This window comes from Lytechinus pictus, chromosome 10 (genome assembly GCF_037042905.1).
Source record: "Lytechinus pictus isolate F3 Inbred chromosome 10, Lp3.0, whole genome shotgun sequence".
Classification (NCBI taxonomy): domain Eukaryota; kingdom Metazoa; phylum Echinodermata; class Echinoidea; order Temnopleuroida; family Toxopneustidae; genus Lytechinus; species Lytechinus pictus.
This window is the reverse complement of record NC_087254.1, coordinates 30,190,191-30,213,707: the sequence shown is the minus strand read 5'-3', so window position 1 is coordinate 30,213,707 and position 23,517 is coordinate 30,190,191. Positions and strand designations below refer to the sequence as shown.

Here is a 23,517-nt window from a genome sequence, read left to right as displayed (position 1 = left end):
CAATTTAAAAAGTTGCCAATTTGCATGGAAAAGCAGTGATTTTAAACTTTCCATCATGTTGCCAATTTAAGGATTTTAGTGCTTATTTTCCTTTGAAAAAATTTCAGCATCAAACTACAAATACTGATGCAATCAAAATGGGCACATTACGTGTAGAATTTTTTTCTCTTTCTGCTCATGTGTTTGGTATATTTTATAGGGCTCTGCATCAAAAGTTATTGGGCCAAACCACAAAAAGTGGGATTCTGTCACGAATGGGTTAACAAGTTATAGCTAAATTCTAATTTTATGCATAAATTAGCATGATTAATTCATATGAAATAAAATATGATTTAGTGAAATTTAACTTTGCAGCATTGTAGATTACGTCATTCTCTAACAGCGTGCACATTTTTGTCGCGATCGAGCGATCCACGCCCCCTCCCGTCCTGTTTTCGTTCTCGCGATAACTTGAGAACCGATCGACGGATCATCTTCTAACTTGGCCCATGTATGCATGTGAGAGGGGCAATGAACTGATTAGATTTGGGGTTTGTAGGTCAAAGTTCAAGGTCACAGCATTCAATAAAATACATAAAAGAATGGCTTGTTCTCTGCCGTTACTTCAGACCCGATTGACGTACATGTATTGACTTCAGAATTGGTTCAAGTACGCATATGGGAGGAACAATGATCTGATTAAATTTTGGGTTAATATAGTCAATGTTCAAGGTCACAGAATGCAAGGAAACATGAAAACGAATTGTTTCCTGGCAAGAACAGAAATAATCAACAGGAATAGGCTGCAAATTTCCAATCTGGCAGTGGCGGAGGCATACATTTTGCGGGGCTGTGTTTGGTAATTTTCTATTTATTTTTTTTGTTAATATCCTTTACGGCAGATATGGCAGACTGTAATCCTGACAAGAGCTGGACGCTTGTCAAGTACCTGCGAGATGGAAAATATGACGTGATCCCGTTTCGCTGGGTTCGAAAGAGGCATGGGGAAGACTGCCAACGCGCCTGGTTCCCAGTAAATGGGACAGTCAAGGCACCAGAGTACACTCGTCTCAAGGAAACCTGTGCGAAGCCCCCAAGTTCCAATATTTCTGAATGGCTCAAGGTTGCTGTTGTAATACACCAAGGTACTTTTGTTTTATATCTCTTTTACCAGGGGCTGATCCAGGATTTTGTGAAGGTGGGGGGCACACAAATCTCCGAAAGTTTTCTGACAAGCAAGCAAAAAAAAAAAGGGTTGTCAGTTTTAAAGTGGGGAGGCACACTTTCTTGAAAAAAGAGGGGGCACAATGTTTATTTTTCTTTCAAAAAGTGGGGGACACGGGACAGATGTGCCTCCCCCCAACTCCGCCACTGTTTGTTACAGCATTTTTCTAAAATTTAAAATGCCTGTGTGCAAATTTCTTTGTTTCTTTTAAGATTTGCTTCTTAGCAATAACTGACTATGAGGTTGGCCAGTCCCTTCTAAAAGAACGCCTTGATGCCTCGTCTTCATCAGATGCTCCTCAAAAGGATGCACAGCGACCAAAGCGTGTACGTGCTAGGCCAATGCGGTTAGCTGAAGATGACAACGATGATAGCAACCATAATTGGAGCTCTGATGCTGATGAGCACTCGTCTAGTTCCGAGGAGCTTGACACCGTCCAGTCAAAGAGTAAGCCCAAAACAATTTGCGAATCTGATAAGACAGATCGAATATTTGAATATTCGGTCATATGTAATTGAGGATAATTTTTAGTGGAAGGCATTAAAAGTGACAGTGAAATTCACAACTGCCTGATGTAATAATTATCAGCATTTGTTTTAGAGGAGTGAAATCTCTTTTTTTTTTCTTTCTTTTTTTTTGTAGAACTCCTTTAGGCATTCCAACTCAAACTTTTATAACCACAGAGTAAAGCTTAAATATTTACGTAGTTACAATATCTGCTATAAAACAGTCTATATTTTAAACCCTTTTTACACTGATTACTCCGGCATTTATGTATATCTCATGCATGTACATAGCAACAAGCAAGACCACTATCCAATGACCCTAGTGCTTTGATATAAAATGAGAACCTCTGTTGGTGAGGTTTGGTTGTTGTTTAACCGAGTAGACTTGCATGTGCTTTGTTGATATTGATGTGTCTTGGAAATTACTTGTAAATTACTGGATCGTAGGTAGATGATATTTAACAATGTTTCCATTTACTTTTATAATATGTGTACAATCTGACATGTCACATCAAATATCTAAGGGATGGTTCACCATAAATAGACCGGTTTACAGTCAGTCCGCAGCCCGTCCGAAAGTGCTCTATTTTATTCAGCGGTATGCATAGCCGTCCGTGGTTATGCATACGTAATGAGCTGTGAAGACGAACTTTCCGATCGGTGTTTTTTGCTCTTAGAATCGTTTATTCCTCACAAAATTGGTCTTATTTTATAGATAAAACTTTGAAATTTCTGATCAGCTAAATAAAATGCACATTTAATGTATTTTGAAGACCGATATTTAGCTTAGAAAAAATGATTTTTTTCAAGAAATATATGTGAATAAACAGAGCGCATTTTTGCACCGAAATTACACTTGCGTCAAATTGATATTATAATCAATATAAAGCGTAGACATTCTTCTTTACGACTGAAAAAGAATTATGAAATTTCATGATGTAGCAAAGTCAGGAACCACAAAAAACCACGGCAATGTCCATCGCAAAATGATTGGAATTGCAGTAGAATTGCCGACGCGTTCTGATTGGTCAACAGCGGCGCACAGACTTGCAACATTTTATATAGCTTAAAAAACCCGGAAGTAGTATGGAAGAGATCGATGGCGAATTGCGTAAGCGCATTGTTTTGGCGTGTGCAAGGACCCTGGTTCGAACCCGCCGGACTGTTTTTTTTTTTTTTTTTTTTTTTTGGGGGGGGGGGGTGATGGGTATATGTTTATGCTTTTTCTTTAAATCATATTCCTTCATCGTTCCTCCCCAGCTTTATTCTCTTTTTACTTTCATGTGAAGTTCTATTTAGGCCTGTATTTATTAAATCATGGAGCTATTAATAGCTCTATGATTAATTCTTTCTTCTTCTTAATCACTGCTTTTGATTTTCAAGTTCTTGATTACACTTATTTGGGCAGGGGTGGGAAGGGAAGTGAGTTAAAGGTCAAGTGCACATCAACAAAAAATTATTTGAATAAATCCAGAAATTTCCCTTTTTTAACACAAAACAGTTATATACACAAAACAATGGTATGCAAATAGAGTTGATTATGTCACTTACATCACATTACTTTTTAAATTTTTGTTGCATTTTTATTACATAAATTTTAGCAAATTTGATCTAAAAAATCTTCCTCGAATCACAATAGGTTACATTTATGGAAACTACGAATGTTAATGGAGGAATTAAAATCCCTCTCAAAATTTGTTAATGAAAATTAAAATAAAATATACATGTCATGTACATGTATCAAACAAAAAAATACACAAGAATTTAGAGTGCTTGTGACATAATCGGTTCTGTAATTTGCACATTGACCAAGATGAGCATATAATTGTTTTATAAAATTAGGCAAATTTCTCAATGTCAAAATAGTAATTTTTTTAATTTTGAATCATAGTTTTTATGAAATTTTCTGCAATACTTTATTTTTCTTTAAATTCAAATTAATTTTTTGGTGGGGTGGACTTCTCCTTTACTCTTTGCTTGGAATAGGGAATGCACATTAATATTTATCCACGAACAAAATTGTCTAAACATATGCAAATCCGTAATTGGACACATGCTCACTATCCTTTCATCCAGGCCACTCCCTCACATCCACCAGGTTTACAGTCTTATAACAAAAATGATGAATTAATTATAATACCATCACACCATAGCTCCATGATCACACAACATTCATACAGTGCTTCACAACAAATATTTCACTTCTGTTCATATATGCAATAATTACTGTGGAAAACAAAAACAAGGCGTAACCACATTCAAATACCGTTCAAAAGGACAAATATATTATACCTTCGAAAAAAAAAATTGTGAACATACATGGCACTTAACCTTCAGCACATTAGATAACATATAACAGAGTTGCTTGAGAACAAAATATGATTATGGGGCATTGCAAGAAACTTATGTTCAATTTCAATTGCAAATCAACTACATGTTTGTGTTTGATCAAAGGACTTACCCTTAATTTTGGAATGTGTGATTGAGTAGAAAGTTTCTTGCAATGCACTATATAGTAACATAAAAAATGTTCTTTGGTTTTGAATTGTGAATTTTTATTTTTGTCAAGCTGTATTCCTGTCCAAGTCAGTATTCTTAGTCCTCCCCAAAACTGTGCTCTAATTTTTTTGTTTCCAATATCGATAAAGATAAATTTTCTGTTGTATCAGTCCAAAATTTGCAAACGAAATAAGGGCTTTGTCGAAATCATAGTCTGATGGACTCTCCCAGAATGAAGTAGCAAGCAGAGACCAGAGTCAGCAAGTATGCAGATCTGTGTGTAGAAGAGACAAAAAAAGAGAGAAATAGTCTAAATTACTAAATAACCATTCAAAGTATGAATTATGTTACATGTACGTCAATTAAGAGACTAACTAAGTTAAGTCTAAGTACTGTCTGTGACAGCCACAATTTTTTTATTTGAACAAAATGGTTTATAAATACGGTAGTACCAGACTTTTTAGTTTGACTTTAAACTGTTTATAGTCTCTAGAGTAGACTGTCTGAGCTAATCATCATTTAATTCTTAACCGCAGCCTGGGCTGGGCTGGGGCAAAAATCATCATGGGGCTCAACTTCGACTAATTAAGAAAAAAGGTTAACAATTTTCAACATAAATCAAGAAATATCTCAATCTATAATAAAAACTTGATGGAATTCGGAAACCTGATAATCATTGAATAAAACTTTAGAAGGGATCTACTTATTAAGCTTCGTTTATATTAAGTCTTAATTTAAAAAAAACAAGTCCACCGTCCACAGACACATATAATGCGAGCCATCTGCCATCATTACAGAAGTTTCAACGTATGGGACCAAAGGCGAAATTCTACCAACCCGCAACGAACGTAATTTTGGCGTTATTTCGCGCCATCATGGAGTGAACGGGAAGGTTACTTCCGGGTAAAACGTAAATTTCTCGATTTTTAGGGTATCATTTTCTCTAAAATAAAAATATAAGGTGAGTTTGCGTCAAGTTGGTTCTGACATATTTTGAACAGTGACTTTTCTTCTTTCTAAAAAATCCTGATCGAAACAATTTGGTTATGTAGCAAAGTCAGGAACCAAAAGTGAAATTCCGACTACAAAATCACAGTTAAAATATTACTAAAATAAGCATCAATTAAAGAGGTAAAAATGGTAGGTTGAAAATGTCGAAATATGGAAAATTATATACCAAACTGTAGATGAAGGTCTTGAGAATAACTTACCACAATTCGTTTCGACGTAAACTGAAGTTAGCGACCAGTACAGAGCTATAACTTCAGCCCCTCCAATTCAGTGGGAAAATCAAGCCAAATTGATCGCACGTTTTCCTTCGGAGACCGCTAGAGGGCCGCTGAATAAATTTCCGTGAATATGCTCATTATCGCGCGAGCTGCGGTCTGACTGTTACTAACATATTAAAATTTTATGCATGCTTTTTAAGAAAAAGGTTGTTCTTGACAACCTGAAAGCTTGCCCATGGTTTGCCCGACATAGCAACATGTAATGCATGCAAATTGGATTCCTAGTATTGTAGTCCATTTATTAATAACAGGTTGGTGGAATACCTGGTTGCTAGGTCCTCCAGAAAGAAACATCCATAAATTTGAATAGCTTGGTAAACCGGTCTTATTGCATTCACAAATAATTCTCATTTGAAAGTAAAGAATATTCAAATATTCCATTGTCAATTCAATATTTTGAAAAGTGCCAAAAATGCAGAGGGGCAAGAAAGGAGGGACGGAAGTGTCGCATAAGAAGAGGAGAATCGGGAAGGATCCTGTTAACAAGCCACCACCCAAGGATGCCAGCAACGCCAGTCTGGCAACACTAGACGCTGAAGAAGCCATTCCCAAACCTAGGTCATTAGCTGGAGCACCTACAGGTATGCAGGTATTTTTCAGTTTAGGTACACACAAAGTTATTTCATAGTCGTAATTTAAGAACCAATTCTGGGTCCCACAGTCATCGAAATCATTGAAAAAAAAAGTTGTCGTGGGAAGTCATGGAAATGTCAGATTTTTTTTTTGGGGGGGGTGGAAAAGTCAGAATGAAGATAATGCTTTTTTTTTTTTTTTTTTTTTTTTTTTGATGACTCCTTTTAATGTCATAACAGATTATTTACAGGGTACATATTCTTATAGAGGACCAAATTTAATTAAAACTTGTTTAAAAGTTGACAAATCGTATGCAGTTGGCGATAAATGCAGAGAATCCAACCAGTACAATTTTCTGTATTTTATTGAGAAATGAAACAAGAATGCGGAATTATGCATATGTCTTGCAAAATATGGGATTTTGAAAGTCTGATTATATCTTATGATTATACATATTAGTGCAGTATGCACAGACAAAATGCACAAAAACGTAACCACTGTGTAGCGTGTGCGTTGCACGTGCAGCATGCATTCACCCACGGGGGTACCATGCACAGTACTGCCCGTCTGTGTTGTCCTGCTGGTCTAGTCTGTGGTCCGCAATGAATTAAGTGTGATCAATGTTCGCCTGTGAGCTGCTCTCGCGCTGTGCAGCATCTATCAACACAGCGGACTGAATTGCTAGGTTTCAAAATCAACTTTTCCAGAAAAACAGAAGGCAAACTTTCAAGAAGTAGACAAGACCAATATGGGGAGAACTTGAGTTCAAGGAGCATTTTGGGGTAAAAGTTGGGAACCGGTCTATTTCACATAATTTGAATGTGCTGAATCTGTTAAGACCGGTTCCCAAGCCAATTTTTCATGTTTTGACCACCTAATTTGCATTAAAAAAATGGCTGCCAAATTGATAATTTATAATCTTATTTCTACACTATTCTTTTATAAGAATCGCTTTCACCGATATGGATACTGCAAAATCCTGCATACTGAACATGTACCATTCGGGAAAATTTGTTATTTCTGTTTCCAGCTAATTATTTATGCAAATTTATGCATATTTTGCAATATTATGCTATAATTTGATAATTACACTTAAAATGTTTATTATTTTGGGTACAAATAGCATTTGTATCATTGTGATAATTGTTTGGCCCTTAAATATATAATACTCGGTCAATTTTATATGTATTTTATTGTTCTTTGATATTTCTTTTGTGTTCTTGTATTTTCTGCCATTTGCTTTGTATATGTTTGATATGAGATCTTTAAAAAATAATATCAATGGCAGACAAATTTTAAGCTTCAATGATAGAATCATTTGATAAACTTCTTTGCCACAACTGTTAATTGTACTCAGGAACAAATACACACACATGCTCACACACCCACACCTGTATATAGAAAGTAATATACATGTACTTGCAAGGTATATTAGACATGCCCAATATGAAAACATTGATGCTGATCCTATAATCAATTACCAAATTCAATGAACCCGTAAGAAAAGAAGAGTTAGAAGTTGGAAAACCTGTAATCATGCTGAACTTAAATTTCTTGAAATTTAAGTTATTTAGTTTTTTATAACAGATCTAATAATCAATTTAACGTATGATTTACGCAGTGCAATTTATTAATCGGATATAAGTAGCAGTACATCCTTGTAGCAAAATTATATCTTTGATTCAGCTCCATCAGAACTGCAACCATGGCAGTTAACCAAAGAACAATTTGTAATAAATGCAAAGGGTCTGTATTACTGGATCGCTTACTAATTTTTTTGGTCATTACTGATTTATTTATTTATTTATTTGGCAACGATACATTTTCCCCAAGTCAACCATCAAAGTGATAACTGAAAACCACAGCTTCTATCCAGTCCTTGCCTAGGAAGATTCTTTGACGAACGATACTGAATACAGAAGAGGAAATGATAAAAAAACATGCGGCTAAACATAGATTAACTCCATGGTAAAAACATGGGGAAAACAAGGTTTCCAGCCCAGTCCCTGCCCAATGCAGAACTAATTTTCACAGTGTGTCCTATGGTTAAAAGTGCTAGAAATGCCTGTTGAAGGTAAACCAACATGGAGACAGTTGCAGAAATCCGGTCTAGAGGTTATCCGGTCATGGATGATATTTTCCGCACCACCGCATGTAAGACAATGTCTGATCTCAGCAATTCTGTGGAGGAGGTAAATATGTAGATTGGCAGACATGTGATGTGTGTTTCTTCATGCTCATTGTTATATCAAAGACTACGCCAAGATATCTAGCCTTGCATACTAAGATATGTAGCTTCCTCACCTATTAATACTGGAGTTGTAGTCATAATAATTACGCATATATGGAGATGACAAAACAAGATACTTCGCTTTTTACTGTTAAGCTCCAGGAAGTTGACCTTCATCCAACATCGAATCCTCAATGGCAGCACCAACAACAGCAGCAGCTGCACGAACCTCTGTATCTTTAACTTTTAGATCAAAAGTGAGGTATAAAGCTGGATGTCATCAGCATAGAAGTGTATACCAAGACCATGTTGCCACATTATAGAGCCAAGAGGAGTGATGTACAGTTTGAAGAACAAGGGACAAGGACATACTCCCAAGGAACTCCATATCAAAGGGTAGTCACAGGAGACTGCATGCCAGTGATGAATACAGCTTCATACAGCTCTATTGGCAAGGTAAGAGGAAACCTGCCATTGGAGTGCAGAATCATCGATTCCAAAACAGACTGTCAGTCTCCCAAGAAGAATGACATGTTCAGGTATCAAAACCGGTTAACAAGTCAAACATAACTTAGGCAACTGCTTTCCTCATAGAAAGAGAAATCCTGGCTCTACAATCGAAGAAATTCTCGACCTAGACTTTGATGGTGATATCTCAGACTCGCATGCAGCCTATCAGAGCTGGGTAAGCTATTGGATGCTGTTGGGTTTAATACCGATCAAAAGAAGTGGATTAATAATCACCTGCATGAACGCCAAACATGCCAGGAACCCACCATCCTCTGAAATATATCTTCGTTATCAATTTGAAATAGTCTATCTTATGAAGATATGAAGATGTGTGAATATTAGAAGTTCGATAAACGGCCTAGAAGACATTAGGCAATTCACTGTGGTATTGAAAAGGTGCACTTCGAGCATTTTAACACCTGGAACAACAACTGGTTAGACAGCAGATTCTCTCTCAAGACAAAAATTTAGGTTTTGTTTATGGATTTGTGACATGAGAATCGGACGTATCTCATGAACACAAACACGATGACTTCGATACGAACTGCCTCCGCAGAATACTTGTACTAAATTGGTTTGATTTCAACAATTAGAGATGACTTTTATAATATGATGCTGCCCTATCAATCAAGCCATCCAATGGAACACCTAATCGATGATAACTGACATTGATCATTCAACACCCGCCGCCGAAGGTAAAGGTGTATATCAAGCTGGGGGAAGCTGGATGCCTCTAAGTTAGATGAAGCGGCAATCCTAGATAGGTTAGGTGCAGAACTGCATTGGAAAAAATATATTATGGAGATACACATGTAATCCGTTAATGAAGTCCAATGATAAAAAAATTGTTATTAAAATGATATCCAGTGACTTATTCGTTGTGGAACTTTAGAACATCACAGTCTGGCTTTTAAAACACGGAAAACGGTCTAATTGGTAGGCAAAATAAAAAATTAGATGAATTATATGTGGGTTCAGTTCTGATTATTTTTTCAAAATTGGGACAATTTGACAAGCGTAATGGAGAGAAACACAGGACATCTCATTTTCAGCAGACTGTTTTCACTTCATTTTGCTGAAGAAAAACACTAAATATATATACATGTATGAGTGATCAGATTCTGTTGGTCAGGAACATAACTACTCCAAAGGATATTAAATGCAACTGATTGACTACTTGGAGTTGAGAATTACAGTACTGTTATGATTCAAATTTAATAATTCATCATCTAAAATTGTGAATATGAATAAATTGATTGATATCATAATTCAAGATACCATTTTATAATAAAAATTTTAGCAATTAATAGTGACATTCGCTTGAATACAGATAGGTTCATGAAATTCGTTGGATCTCCACCAGTGTGCTTTTAAATGGGAAAGCCCTCCGTGCAGGAGTTTACCTTTGTATGCAGATGTGGGTGTGGGAGTGGGTGCATCTGTTTATGCCCATGGATATATGCGAATAAAAAATTTAAAAAAGTGATTACATAATTAAATCATTGAAGATTATTATTTTCTGCCATTGATAATCAATAATTTTGACAGATCCCATAACAAAACATGTACAAAACAAAAGGTACAAAATACAAAGAAATACATAAGAAATTCAAAAACAATAAAATACATTATTATTCACTGTGATATCATATTCTAAGGGCCGTACAATTATTTATAATGATTTAAATGCTATTTGTACCAAAAATATAAACATTTGAGCTGAAATTATCAAATTATAGCATAATGATCCAAAATATGCATAAATTTGCATAATTAATTAGCCGCAAACAAAAATAACAAGTTTTCCCGAAAGGTACACGTGCGTATGCAGGATTTTGCAGTATTCATGTCTGTGAAAGCGAATATGATTAAAGAACATTGTCGAAATAATATTCTGAATTGTCAATTTGGCAGCCATTTTGTTTATGCAAATTAGGTGGTCAAAACATGAGAAATTAGCTTGGGAACCGATCTTATCAGATTCAGCATATATGAATTGTGTGAAATAGTCCAGTTCCCAACTTTTACCCCAAAATGCTTCTTAAAATTTATAAAGGCCTCTTTTTCCAGAATGTGTCTAGTCTAAAGTATTTTAAGCAGTGTTCATGAATTGCATTGTCCAGAAGGGAGGAAAACGGTGCAAAGGCCTACAATTTGTTCATCCGACTCTTCCATTGAACATGGAGGTACAAATGATTTCTTATTAGCAAAACTCTGATTTTCACGTTTTATAATCCTGAAATGCTAAGTTGGCAGCTCTGTTAATGCCATAGAAACTGTCATATTGTAGTCCTAAATCATGAAATTTGGTTTTCAGATTTCTTTGGAAACCCAGGGTGATTTACTAACTGGGATCAATATGGTCCCAAAAATCAGTTACTGGGATTGATGTCAATCCCAGCTTAAAATTAATTCAACTTTTCTGAATCACTAAATCGCTTTTAGTGATTTTATCATGAATATATATGAGCACAAATGAATATTTACAAGTGCACTTAACCAACCAATCAACGTCAAATTTCAGTCACCGCCCCTTAGTCACCCGACCTAATTCTCTACCTGGCGCGCGCTACCTAGCCATTGCATCAATTGTGCGCACACGCATCGATAGCAAGCAGGCACAGCATAGCCGCGGGCGGGCATGCAGTGAAGTGGCCATTTGTGATCGTTAGAAGTGATACGGATCACTCCCAACCCTTAAAATCAATTTAGAGGCTGAAATCAATCCCAATTACCTTAGTGAACCAGTTTAATAGTGAAAGCAATATTGCTCTTAGGATAGATATTGATCTTAAAATTGATTTTTATTATTATTATTAATTTTAGCTGTACGTTAATCATCCCCAGGTAATTACTCCATATATCTTTTTATTTCCTTTACAGCGAAAGTGTCAAGTGCCCTTTCGAGACCAAGGCCAACAAAGTCAAACATGGGTAGGTCACAAACACAAATTGCATCAGAAACATAATCCTTAAGCAGATATGCATTGATTTTTAAAACTGAATTGATTTTCATAATTGAGTAGGTGAAGCTTATATAGACCCCTTATATAGACCCCTACGTGTACAAGAGTTAACTCTTACTTCGCCTCCATCGGGTTAAAAGATTTCTGTTTATAATAATTTCTTCCATATGAATTTTTTATTACGCTAACAAGAGGGAAGTGAGAATTTGAAGACAGACAACTGCTGCTATTTTTCTCTTATGAGTGATGATTGCATGCAGGTAAGGAATTATTTTTTGTTTTTTAAGGACAATTTTTATTAGAGCCTGGGGACTATTTTTGAATTTTGGGGGGCTTTTTTTCTACCCCTGGGACTACTTTTTCGTTGCACATCAGAACTTGACAAATGCAATGAAAGGTTGCCGATGTTTTGCTTCATCAGTGAATGCATTTAATTCAGTTTTGTTTTAATGCCATTAAAAAAAAAAAATTATGTGTAATATTTTTAAAGCAAATCTGAGGGTGATTCTGAAAGAAATGGTCGCCCCAAAGAATGGGGTTTCTGGGATTTTAGGGGGCAATTTAGGCTTTGCCAGGGGCTAAATCACTCGTCGCCAGGGGGTTATTTCTTATGCTGATTACATGTAGCATGTATATGTAGACACTAAATGCCAGTGATCAACCCTCATGACTACTTGAATCAAAGTTAAGATTGTGGAATGTTTGATTTTCCATTTTATTGGACAATAAAGTCTGAAATCTGAATTTGTGGTGTACCTTTGACTTTTTGTAGTTACATGTATTTCACCATCAAGTAATATTAACATCAGAATGGTTTGCTTTGTAGATACTAACATTATGCAACTGGGACATTTGATATTACATGTACATTCTACATGATGGGCATGCTTACTAGCACAGCACCCTTTGTGCAAGTGCAACACTGCAACTTGCCTGCAAACCACATGTCTGCCATATTTTCAGTAACAACTAGTGCTGAACGGTTGCCTGGATCATGTGGCACATGAGAATTGATGTTGTTTTGGCCAAACGACACCAAATCTTGTACTATCTATTATTTTAAAATATGTTAGCGGGGAAAGGGTGGAAATGAGTGGAAAAAATGGGGGGGGGGGATTGGTAGAGATAAAATGAAGACTTGGTATCACTTTTGTGTGCTCTTCACAGATCAAACTGCAGACCAGAGTGGGAAAACCAGAAAGTCTTCTGAACCAGGAGGCAAGACAGCAACAGGTGAATTGAAATCATAAACCCAGTACTATATTTCATCACACCTGCCAACTTTCCCTATTTTCCAGGGACAGTCCCTATTTTTGCATATTTTTTTTTCTAGTAATGTATAGGATATTGAAGAATGCCCCAATTTTCCAAAAAAAAAATTTACCCCATTTTGTCCCTATTTTTGAGGTTTCAGGGTTGGCACTTAGCAGGTATGATTCCTCACTGTTACCGATACTAAAACTGATTCTGTTTAAATTAAAAATTTTCTTAACGGGGGCTACTTTTCCTATTTAGGTACATTTCAGAACTCTGTTGGATTAAACTCCATGGCATTTTATAGGGGCTCTCTTATATTTCATATTCTAAATCGTTCTCCCTGATTGTCAAGAATATGTTGTTTTTTTCCCTCTGAGTCGTGTTTATTTCATTTTGTTTCCAGTAGTTTTTCAGTTGTGTATTTTTTTCTTTCACTTGATCAGATCCAAACGCAAAATCTGGGAGAGCAGAAAAGAAAAGCAAGCCTGGTACGATGAAAGTGGCTACCGATACTAAGAGTGCAGCAGGTAAAGTAATATGAACCAGTCTTATTTTTTGGGTGGGGGGTGGGGGGGGGGGACTTAAGTGTTACTGACATACCAGTAATACTGAATTCACATTGTTGGATCTCTATTAGTAACTCTTTGAGTGCAGGATGTCATTTACCTAAATGTCCTATTCCTTTGAAAATCAATTTCCTCCTTCAATCAAGCGTAAAGACAGTGTACAGGATTTGCACACCAGAAGACGGCAAAATTAATGAAATTAGCGCAAATTGTTCACAATGTGAAGAATAGTATAAATAAACACCTGTCACAGAACCTTAATTACACGGTGACGTTAACTTGCATGTGCTGTTCCATTAGTTCCAGAATTGTCCGATCAGCCGTTAGCTGAAGGTTGTGCCGAATTTAGCCGTTTCACAGATCAGTGTACTCCGCTGGTCATGCGTACCATGATCCGCAATTTGAGCAAAACTTAAACTTGCGAAAAGAACAATATTCTGGTAGCATATCTTTATTTGTTTTTCTCATAAATTCGTGAGGTGTGGATCTCAAACTTTCAACACACCATTTGTAGGTACTAAACTACCATTTGGTATTGATAATGAAGGAGAGTGATGGACTTGCAAATCCTCGAATCAATCTTTAAGACAATCATTCTATAAGCTTCAAGGAAGTTTATTTTTGGTTGATATTTTCATGCTTTAGGAGACAAGTGAAATATTTCAACAATCGAGACAATATTTTCCTGTATAATTAATGCTGTTCACATTTTGAGTCAATATGTGTTTGTTATCTTACAGCAGAAGCCAAGAAAAGAAAGTTACAAGAGGCTAAAACGAAGGTCGCGTCAGCCCAAGCACAAGCTGAAACTCTGTTTGCCAATGGAGGCATCATAAAAAAACAGCAGGCTAAAAAAACACAGGATGCTGAAAATCAGCCAATTTCAACCGACAATCAGTCAATTTCAACCGAAAATCATGCAAAACCATCAAATCAACGGAAAACAGTACCGCTGCAACCAATTCAAGAGACCCGACAACCAGAGCAACATCAGCACCACCAGATACATCAGCAATACCAAGCAACACAACCACAGCCACTGCCAGCTAGACAACACACACATCCAACACCACAGGACCACACAGGACAACTGGAACCTGTGCACCACAGTCTCCAACACCCGATACAGGATCATTTGCCAGTACACTACTCCCCACATCAAATGCCGGACACACCACAGCACCCGCCAAATGAATTTAGCTATTTGGCGTACCTGGATGGATGTGGTGAGTGTGTTTTTAAGGAAGAACAGATGTCTGCCCTCAAGCTACAGCATCAACAACTGCAGCGAGACTATGAATCCCTTCAAAAGAAGTATCAATCATTGGTAGCAGAAAGAGGTCAGTTGATATTCTAGCTATTAATTCAGTTCTTCTGAGATTGTATATCTCTAGTATAGAGGATGACTTGATTTTAGAATGCAATAAAATGAATACTTTTGGGGGATGGCTTTGGACCCGGCCTCTTGGGATTCTTTTTAAACACTGGTAATTCATGGTACGGTACGATTTGCTCTCTCCCTCTCATAAAAAAGCCTTAATTTGTAACTTTCATTTGTAAGTTTTATTTGCTCACCCAAGTCGAGGGCTCAAATGGGCTACTAAAATCGCTTTTTGTTTGTTGTTTATCTGTGCGTAAACCTTTTTTTCACATTTTCATGTTCTTTAAAAGCATGATTAGATTAATCCCAAACTTGTCAGAAATGATCCCCTGTGGGTGGGAAGTTCAGGTTCTTTGGTTTTTACAATCGATTCTGGAAGCTGTTCAAACCTGGCATCTGTCAGGGTACCTTAATTTCAAACATCTTCTCTGGGTGCAGAAATAATTTAGTAAAGTCCCTCTATGTATAGATATGTCTGTCTATACATGTAGAGTGGAACTCTGGTATAAAGGTGGCAGGTAGAAGAAAACCCTTCTATGACAAGGTGATTTTGCAGGTCCCTTAGTTTCTTTCTTTGACTTTGAAAATTCCTGGATATGCACCTAAGCTGGGACACTTGTTTTGCTACTTTCCAGCCAGTAAAAGTTTTGCTAAGTTTCAGTGCCATCGTCATTACAATACTCATCATGTATGTATGTTTCAATGAGATACAATGTAGTTGTACATACTGACAATTATCACTTCTTGTTTATTCGACAGATAATTTGAAACATTCTGCAAGTGCTGCGAATGATGCTGACAGCCTACTACCTGCGAGGTACACACCAGTCAAAGGCATGAAAGTGGATCTCTGTACTTACGTGAGTGGTAACGTTACTTATACATGCAACACTCAATGCTGGTTGCAATTGCTTACTGTCTAATCACAAGGAACTTCCAACCATTATTTTGATATACAGTCAACTCTGCCTAAGTCAAATTTCTTGGGACAGAAGAAAATTCTTCGACTTACACAAAATTTGACTTATAAGGGGTCAAAAACAGTAGAAAATAAAGGAATGGGACCCAGTAAAGACCTTCGACTTGGGCGATTATTCTACATATGCAGAGTTGACTGTAGGTATGTTTACAAAACCATTAAAACATTACTGCAGCAGTGCAAGAAATCTATTTTTTTGTGTTGTGTAATATTCATATATTTTCAAAATATTTTTTATGTTCTTTTGAAACGAGCAATCAGCGATAGCAAATCAAATATGTGGGTCCTGAATTTGTTGTAAAATGTCAATGGGATTTGCTTGTACATGTATATGTGTTACATTGACAGTCACTGTATACAGCTCACATTATGCTGTAAATTATGTTATTACCCATGTAATGTAGCTATACAGTGCCTTTGATATTTGGAAGTTGTGCAGCACCATTTTTATAATTTCAACTTCATTTCTGGACTTCATTTGTTAATAAAGGTTTTTTAATCTCCTTGTACCATGCACTCTCGTTATAAAGAACACTGATATAACAAAATTTCATTATAAAGATGTGAAATCTCTGGCCCCATATCTTGGATTTCCTTTGTAGTTTATTGTTTTTGCAACACTGATATAAAGAAATTTTATTATAAAGAACAAATTTCATGGGTACGGAGGACTTCTTTATAACGAGAGTGACTGTACTTATTTCATTGCTCAATGCTGTGCTCACTTCATTGCTGTTAAACATGTCTGCTTTCTTCATCACATTTAAACATGTCACCATATCCCATTGCACTTCCTATAAACAGCGGAGTTAAAGAATACTTTAGTTACCAATTTGCAATTTTGCATGGACAGCTTATATTAGTTTTGAAGTGGATGAAATTCTGAAACTTTTTGACCATCACTTTTTACCCTGTAGATGATACTAGATGTAAATGCTGAGGTCCAACCACTGTATGAAAGGCTGGAACAGTCGAGGCTGGCTGTGAGACGAGCTTGGCTGACAAATCTCCTGGCCAAGTGCAAAGGGAAGGAGCCATCATACACTTTTAAAAAGATGTTGGATGGCTTCTTCCAACCATCCCAACTGGGAAAAGAAAACTCGTCATCGATGATGTCAAATTACCCAGACATCATGGAAGGCCTGACGTGTAAGTTTTGAAGTGTATGCTCATTGAAATGTATACAGTGCACTCTTGATATAAAAAAGTCCTCGGGACCCATGAAATTTGTTCTTTACAGGGCAATTCCATAAGATAATCAACTTTTGTATGTCCGACCCCCCATTTTTCTCCATTCTTTAATGCTTCACTTCCACAAACTGCTCAAGCCATGATAATTTAAGAGCATTATAACCCTTTAAGAACAAGAAATCAAAGAAATCATTTCCGGAAGGTCTCACATATAGGGGGGGGGGGTTGGACGTACACATTTTATGGAATTGCCCTTTAATCAAATTGCTTTATATCAGCATTGCAAAAACAAAATACAAAGGAAATTCAAGATATGGGACCAGAGATTTTACTATTTTATAATGAAATTTTGTTAATATTAGTGTTCTTTATAACGAGGGTGCACTGTATGTACATTATATCCATGATACATAACTTGATGAAGTCTATGATTCCCCCCCCCCCCAAAAAAAAAAAAAAAAAAAAAATCTTTTCCCTGTATCTGAGTCTGCCGACAGAGCTTGAACAAATTTAGGTTGAATGAAAATGTAATGCAATAGGTGTTGCATATGAAATTTTCAGATATTTCGGGTGGGTGTTAGTAAGAAAAGAACAACACTAATGTACCAATACACTTACATCTGGTTATAACAAAATTTCGAAAGAAAAACGCCAGTCCCAAGGACTTTGTTATCATGGGAGTGGCCTGTATTTTGTCAGTCTGGATGTATGGAAAAAAAAATTGGAAAAAATTACTAAATTGCGTGAAATTTTTTTAATATCATGATTGCCAAAATAAAAAGATCAAAAGAAATTTTTACACTTGGAACCAACAAAATTACTTAGTTGTACATAGAAACTATTGTACACAATTTTTGAGGAAGTGATTGAGACGTACAGAAACTAATTCATTGTCCAGAGAATTGTGTTATGTTAACATAAATCATGTACATTACCATCAAATTAAAATGCGCAGTGATTTAGTCTTCTTCAAAATGTATTATTCTTGAATAAATATGTTTTTTCCTTAACAGTGTTTGCTATCAATAAACTTCACTTGAGGGGGGAGAAATTAACAAGGGCTATCAACCAGAAATGTAGCACCGCAAGACGAACAACAGGAAGCATTTGATGACAATTAACTTTTCAACGACGGATTTTTTGCATGATTTTGCTTCAACCCTGACATAACAAAATTTTGATTTACATGTGCATTATTAAATTATTATAATGTATATGCTTATTAAGAAAGCAGTCATAATGTTTTTAAAATGAATAAAAATATTGATTTACCGATATGATGATTATTTGATATTATATTTACTTTCTGGTGTTTGATTACATTTTAAAATTTCTTCCATTATTTGACGTCAGGTATAATCACAACAAGAAAATAGATATGAAGTGATTTTTTTCTTTTCTTGTAATATAATCTTGAGAAACTTCTAATTGTGGTACTGATGAGCTTTAGATGTTGAACAAAACCACATATTTTGGGGGAATTGTCCCGACAGGTTAAAGCCCAAGTATAATTTTGGTCAGTTATATTACCTTTTTTGTCAATCGTACACAAAGAAAAGTATTCTACATCATCCCAGACAATTAAGAACCATATCTAACCCACTGAAAATTGTTTATAGTGACAAAATGTAATGTTTAAATTATTACGGAACATGTAACTGTAAATACCTTACCTGTGGGAAATGATTTTTTTTTTTTTTTGCCATTTACCAAAACTATACTTTGGATATAAGCATGAATTCTTCATTTACTTTATTTTACAACATGTCAAGTTGAAGATTTGCATGTTAGTATTTTGAAGCATTTAGAAAGTTCTAACATCAACTGTCTTAAAAAAACGTGAATACCAGCAAAGTAATATTCTTTCATTTCTTGTGAACAGGCAATATTTGCAAATGTGGGTTAATAGATATTGAGCAAAAGCCACATATCTGTGGATCATTGTTCTTGATGGGTTTAAAGTGCTGTCTATAAAATCTGGTACAGGGGAACCTCATTAGAATGAGCCACTTTGGACCAATACTGAAATTCTCTCATATCACAGGTCTCGCTATGTCGGGTATCTTGCTATTTCTGACCTCGTTATTTATTACAAGGTTTCCCTGTACCTGGTTATAATTAAAAAGCACAGTCAATGGCTTAAATCATTTTTAGGTTGGCTTTAGTAGCCATGATAGTTTTGTGTGTGTTACATTCACCATCTTTCAGTCATTTACATTACATAGTAGTCCTTGTGACCATTTTTATTGTGTGATAACAGGCAGTGTAGATCACTGACTCATCAAACTCATCAGTTGTATTTTTTTTTTTTGTGTGTGCATTTTGCATCTTAAGTTTTAACAGTGGATGGCAGACTTGCCCATTTACCTGGGATTTAGGTTATATCAGCCACATCTAGTTCGTGTACAAGGCTGTGAACATGTGTTGTGGTCTCATACATTTCTGTTAAAGAGGCTGAGCTACTACCTGTAAGCATATCAATTCAATTGTGTATCTTTTGTGTGTCTGTTACAGTGTATAAACAAGTGACTTGCCAAAATTACATTTCTTGCTATTTTACAAACAAGTACACCTTTTACAACATTTTGCAATGCATACAGCGTTTTTTTTTCTGCCAATTCATCATTCAAAACTGTTCCGTATTTACCAGTATTCATATTAAATATAAGTTGCTTCAGGAAATATCTTGCCACTTCTAATGCACCAAATAGACTCAAAGAAGGAAAGGCGTGTGGGTATGTGTGTGTGTTCTCAGACAATGCCAAAGAACTTGTTTCATCGTGCCAAATGTTAACTTTCGTATTTGCAGATTGCAGCTCAAATGATATGTATTCTATTCACAGAAAAATCTATCTTGCTATTTAAGCTTTATTTACTTTTGCACTTTACATTGTGCCCTTCACATGCCTCAGATATTCCATTCAATATTTTAATTTTTATTTATTCATTATTTTTATTATTTTTATTTATTTTATTTATTTTATTTTATTCATTTTTTTGGAGGGGGGGGGGTTAATATAGATGTCATTACAAACCATGCACAGCTCATGCACAAATTGCAAAAGGTCCCACATGTGATGCTTTATTTATTGTTTATTACATAAAGGTGTCTCAACTGACAGTAACTGAATTTTTTCTTTCATTTTCTGTGTTTGTACATGCACGCGTGTTTATTAATACATGTATTCATACAAGACAATTATTTTTTAGTCATGTATCATTGTGTATTGTACTGATAATCTGAATGTAATGCCTTCGATTGTGGGATGAGGATGGTTTGAGTGAATTATTAGCTGTTGCCGTAACCATGTGGTAACCTTGCCGCAACCTCGCGGTAACCTTACTGCAATCTTACCATAACCTTACGGTAACCTTGGCGTAACTCCCATGTAGCTAGTCTCCTGATTTGCATATCAACTAAAAAGGTTGCGGCGGATCCGCCGCAACCTCCATCTGGTCACTCTGGTCACATGAATATTCATAGAAAAGGTTGCCGCGGATCCGCTGCAACCTCCTGTAGATTTATCAGTTCTGTGAAGGAAGGTTGCGGCGGATCCGCCGCAACCTTTGAGTGGCCACTCTGGTCACATGAATATTCATAGAAAAGGTTGCCGCGGATCCGCTGCAACCTCCTGTAAATTTACCAGTTCCATGAATGAAGGTTGTAGCGGATCCGCTGCAACCTTTAAAAGAGGTTGCGGCAAGACTAATTGGCATGTGAAAAAGCAACCTGGTTACCGCAAGGTTGCCATAAGGTTGCCACAGCAGTCCGCCGCAAGCCCATATTTTTCCTATGGGTAGTCATAACTGTTACTAGTCTATGGTAAAAAAGTTATAGGGGCCTATCTGTATCTAGTCTAAGTTAGTTCTAACACTTAGACTAGGTCTAATCACATCCGGACCCTCAAGCCAGGGGCGGCGATCCCGGGGGGGGGGGGGGGCGGACACGTCCCCCTCAATTTTTTTAGGGGGGATCGTCTCCTCCGGATAATTTGAAAAAGTGCAACAAAAAAAAATGTATAGCAAATACTGATTAAAGGCTGCAACACATTTTTATGCTCTGGGGGGCCTAAGAGTGCATCGTTTAGACTAATAAAAATGCAAAATCTTCTCGCTCGGTCGCTACGCTCCCTCGCATAATATCCTTTAAACGTACAAGTAAATATTGTAGAAAATCTGTATTCCGTTGGTATCACGTAAGCACAGTTTACACTGTATGTTTACAAGATTAAGAGTTATATAAATAGATCAGTGCTACAAAAATGAATATTCCGCTTGCTCTTTTACGGAGTCCCTTCCTGCCTGGTTATAAAAAATGTTGTTGCCTAAAAGGGAAATGGTGTACATCTTTCTAAAAACATTGATCATTACATGATTAATTTTCACTCACATTCTGAAAAAGTACTGTAATGTACAAGCGACCTATAGTGGAAACATACGAGTTTACATTCCTGAGGTTCTTTGGAGTTAAGGCTTGTAATAAACATGAGAAGTATGCGCGTGGAATGCATCACATTCCACGTAAATTACATGGACAATGAACATAAGAAGGGTTGACAAACGCTCATTTTAGACTTGCCGTGATTTGGTGTGGGAAGTTCTATAAATCTCTATTACACCTGCATAAGACATAAGATAGAAGTAAAATGGATATCAGAAATTATTTCAAGAAGGAGAGTAAAAGCCAGAAAAGGGATGAAACAGAACTGGATGATGTAGGAGAGATTGACAATGCCTGTGAAACGATAGGACAGCCATCAGAAGATGTACTTCGAAAGGAATACACAGAGTGAGAGTAGTGCTAGTGTAAGTAAGCGGAATAGAAACTGATGAGGACAGTATCCCCACAGTAAGTGAAGCAGGCCCAAGTTGTGCGGCTCACCCGAGTGTTCCAGAGACTGGTATGCACTTTCTTGATGGCCATGAAAGCCCGAATCATGAAAAACCGTCATCAATTCCGCCCCCAAAAGACAAAACTAGAACATTGAATTTCCAAAAGCACTGGTATAATAAGTTTCCATGGTTACACTTTTCGCTCATTTTTTTTTTTTGGGGGGGGGGGGCAAAAGTGTCATTTTGCATGTTACAGGTATTCCGTAATATTGGTTGGTTTTAATAGTTTACTACCACGCCATTTCAACTTCCATAGCGATATCAATATACATGTACATCACAGAGGGCTAGAGTGGGAAATAGAAATCCCTTCCATGCCCAAGCTCCCTACTTACTAAAGTATACCTACTAAATATTGACAACCCTTCGGACTGCACACTAATTACCGGCAAAGTAAAAGTGAAGTGTGAAAAAAGTATATTGCTTGTTTTTATATTATAGTTTTGCGAAGGAATGTAATTTTGTAATACATCAAAACTTCAAAAACCCTTGAGGGGGTAGTCACTTCCGTCACCTTCGCCCCGATCACGTTCACTATGCTCCCTCGTCCCTCGCATTTCGTCCCCCCCCCCCCCCCCCCCCCCCCCCGGTCATGAAAAGAAATCGCCGCCCCTGCCTCAAGCCAAGTATAAAGTTTGAGGAACCCTAGCTGGTAAGTTACACTAGACTCTAAAGCTTATATCTAACTTAGATCCTAAAGGGGGGACGGGGGCAGAGGGGCAAACTCAAACTGCCCCCCTGGCAAGTGATGAATGACCTGTAACGTAGAACTTAGATTAGAAGCATGTGTTCAGCTTCATGTGGCCACCTTTTGCCAGTTTTGGGGAAAGTAAAAGTGCGCGAAAACGACACCTAAGTAAAAATGCTGATAACCCTTCTTTTTTTTTTTTGGTCAGATTTTTGTTTGGAATTAGTACCCCCACCCCGCGCGCCAAGGTCCAGGTACGCCACTCCAATAGACGAATTGTGATTAGACAGGAGGGTAAATAGTAGACCAAATATGTGTGTTTGTGTGCCAGTGGCACAATGGTGGGGGGGGGAGGAGGCTTAGGAGAGGGTTGCTGCAGCGAAAATGAATTTAAAGTAGAGGTTTAAAAAAAAAAACATTATGAAAGAAAATTTTTTAATGAAATTTCACATTTTACAGTGAAAAATGTAACAAGACTTTAGACAAATGCTCTTACGATGTATGTCTAGATAAATGATAGTGGTGAGACGAATAGATATCCATCTGAACTGAGCGATATATCGGGATAATGGTTGGTTAGTATACATATTTTCTTTTTTTATTTGTGTCGTATGTGTTTCACCAAATATTATGTTGTTGCTTCAGATTTCAAAAGAAACGGATCAGTACACATAAGAACCGTGCATGTAGAACATATCAATTAAAACACTGCTTTGGAACTCAGTTGACAAAAATAATAGTAATTGACAAACCTTCAAAGTCTAAATCTTGCAGTGATCAAAACT

The 23,517-nt window shown here is 36.6% G+C and overlaps 1 protein-coding gene across 1 annotated transcript; it reads left to right on the top strand.

The window, feature by feature from the left end:
• The first annotated feature begins 883 nt into the window (after positions 1-883).
• Positions 884-19,636, top strand: LOC129255622 (uncharacterized). The gene is made up of 10 exons (XM_064106086.1): positions 884-1,124; positions 1,430-1,661; positions 5,898-6,079; positions 11,695-11,745; positions 12,945-13,010; positions 13,478-13,561; positions 14,341-14,940; positions 15,741-15,841; positions 16,878-17,109; positions 18,165-19,636. The coding sequence occupies exons 1-10, from the start codon at positions 884-886 to the stop codon at positions 18,260-18,262; spliced, it is 1,887 nt and encodes a 628-aa protein (XP_063962156.1). The 3' UTR covers positions 18,263-19,636.
• The last annotated feature ends 3,881 nt before the right edge of the window (positions 19,637-23,517 follow it).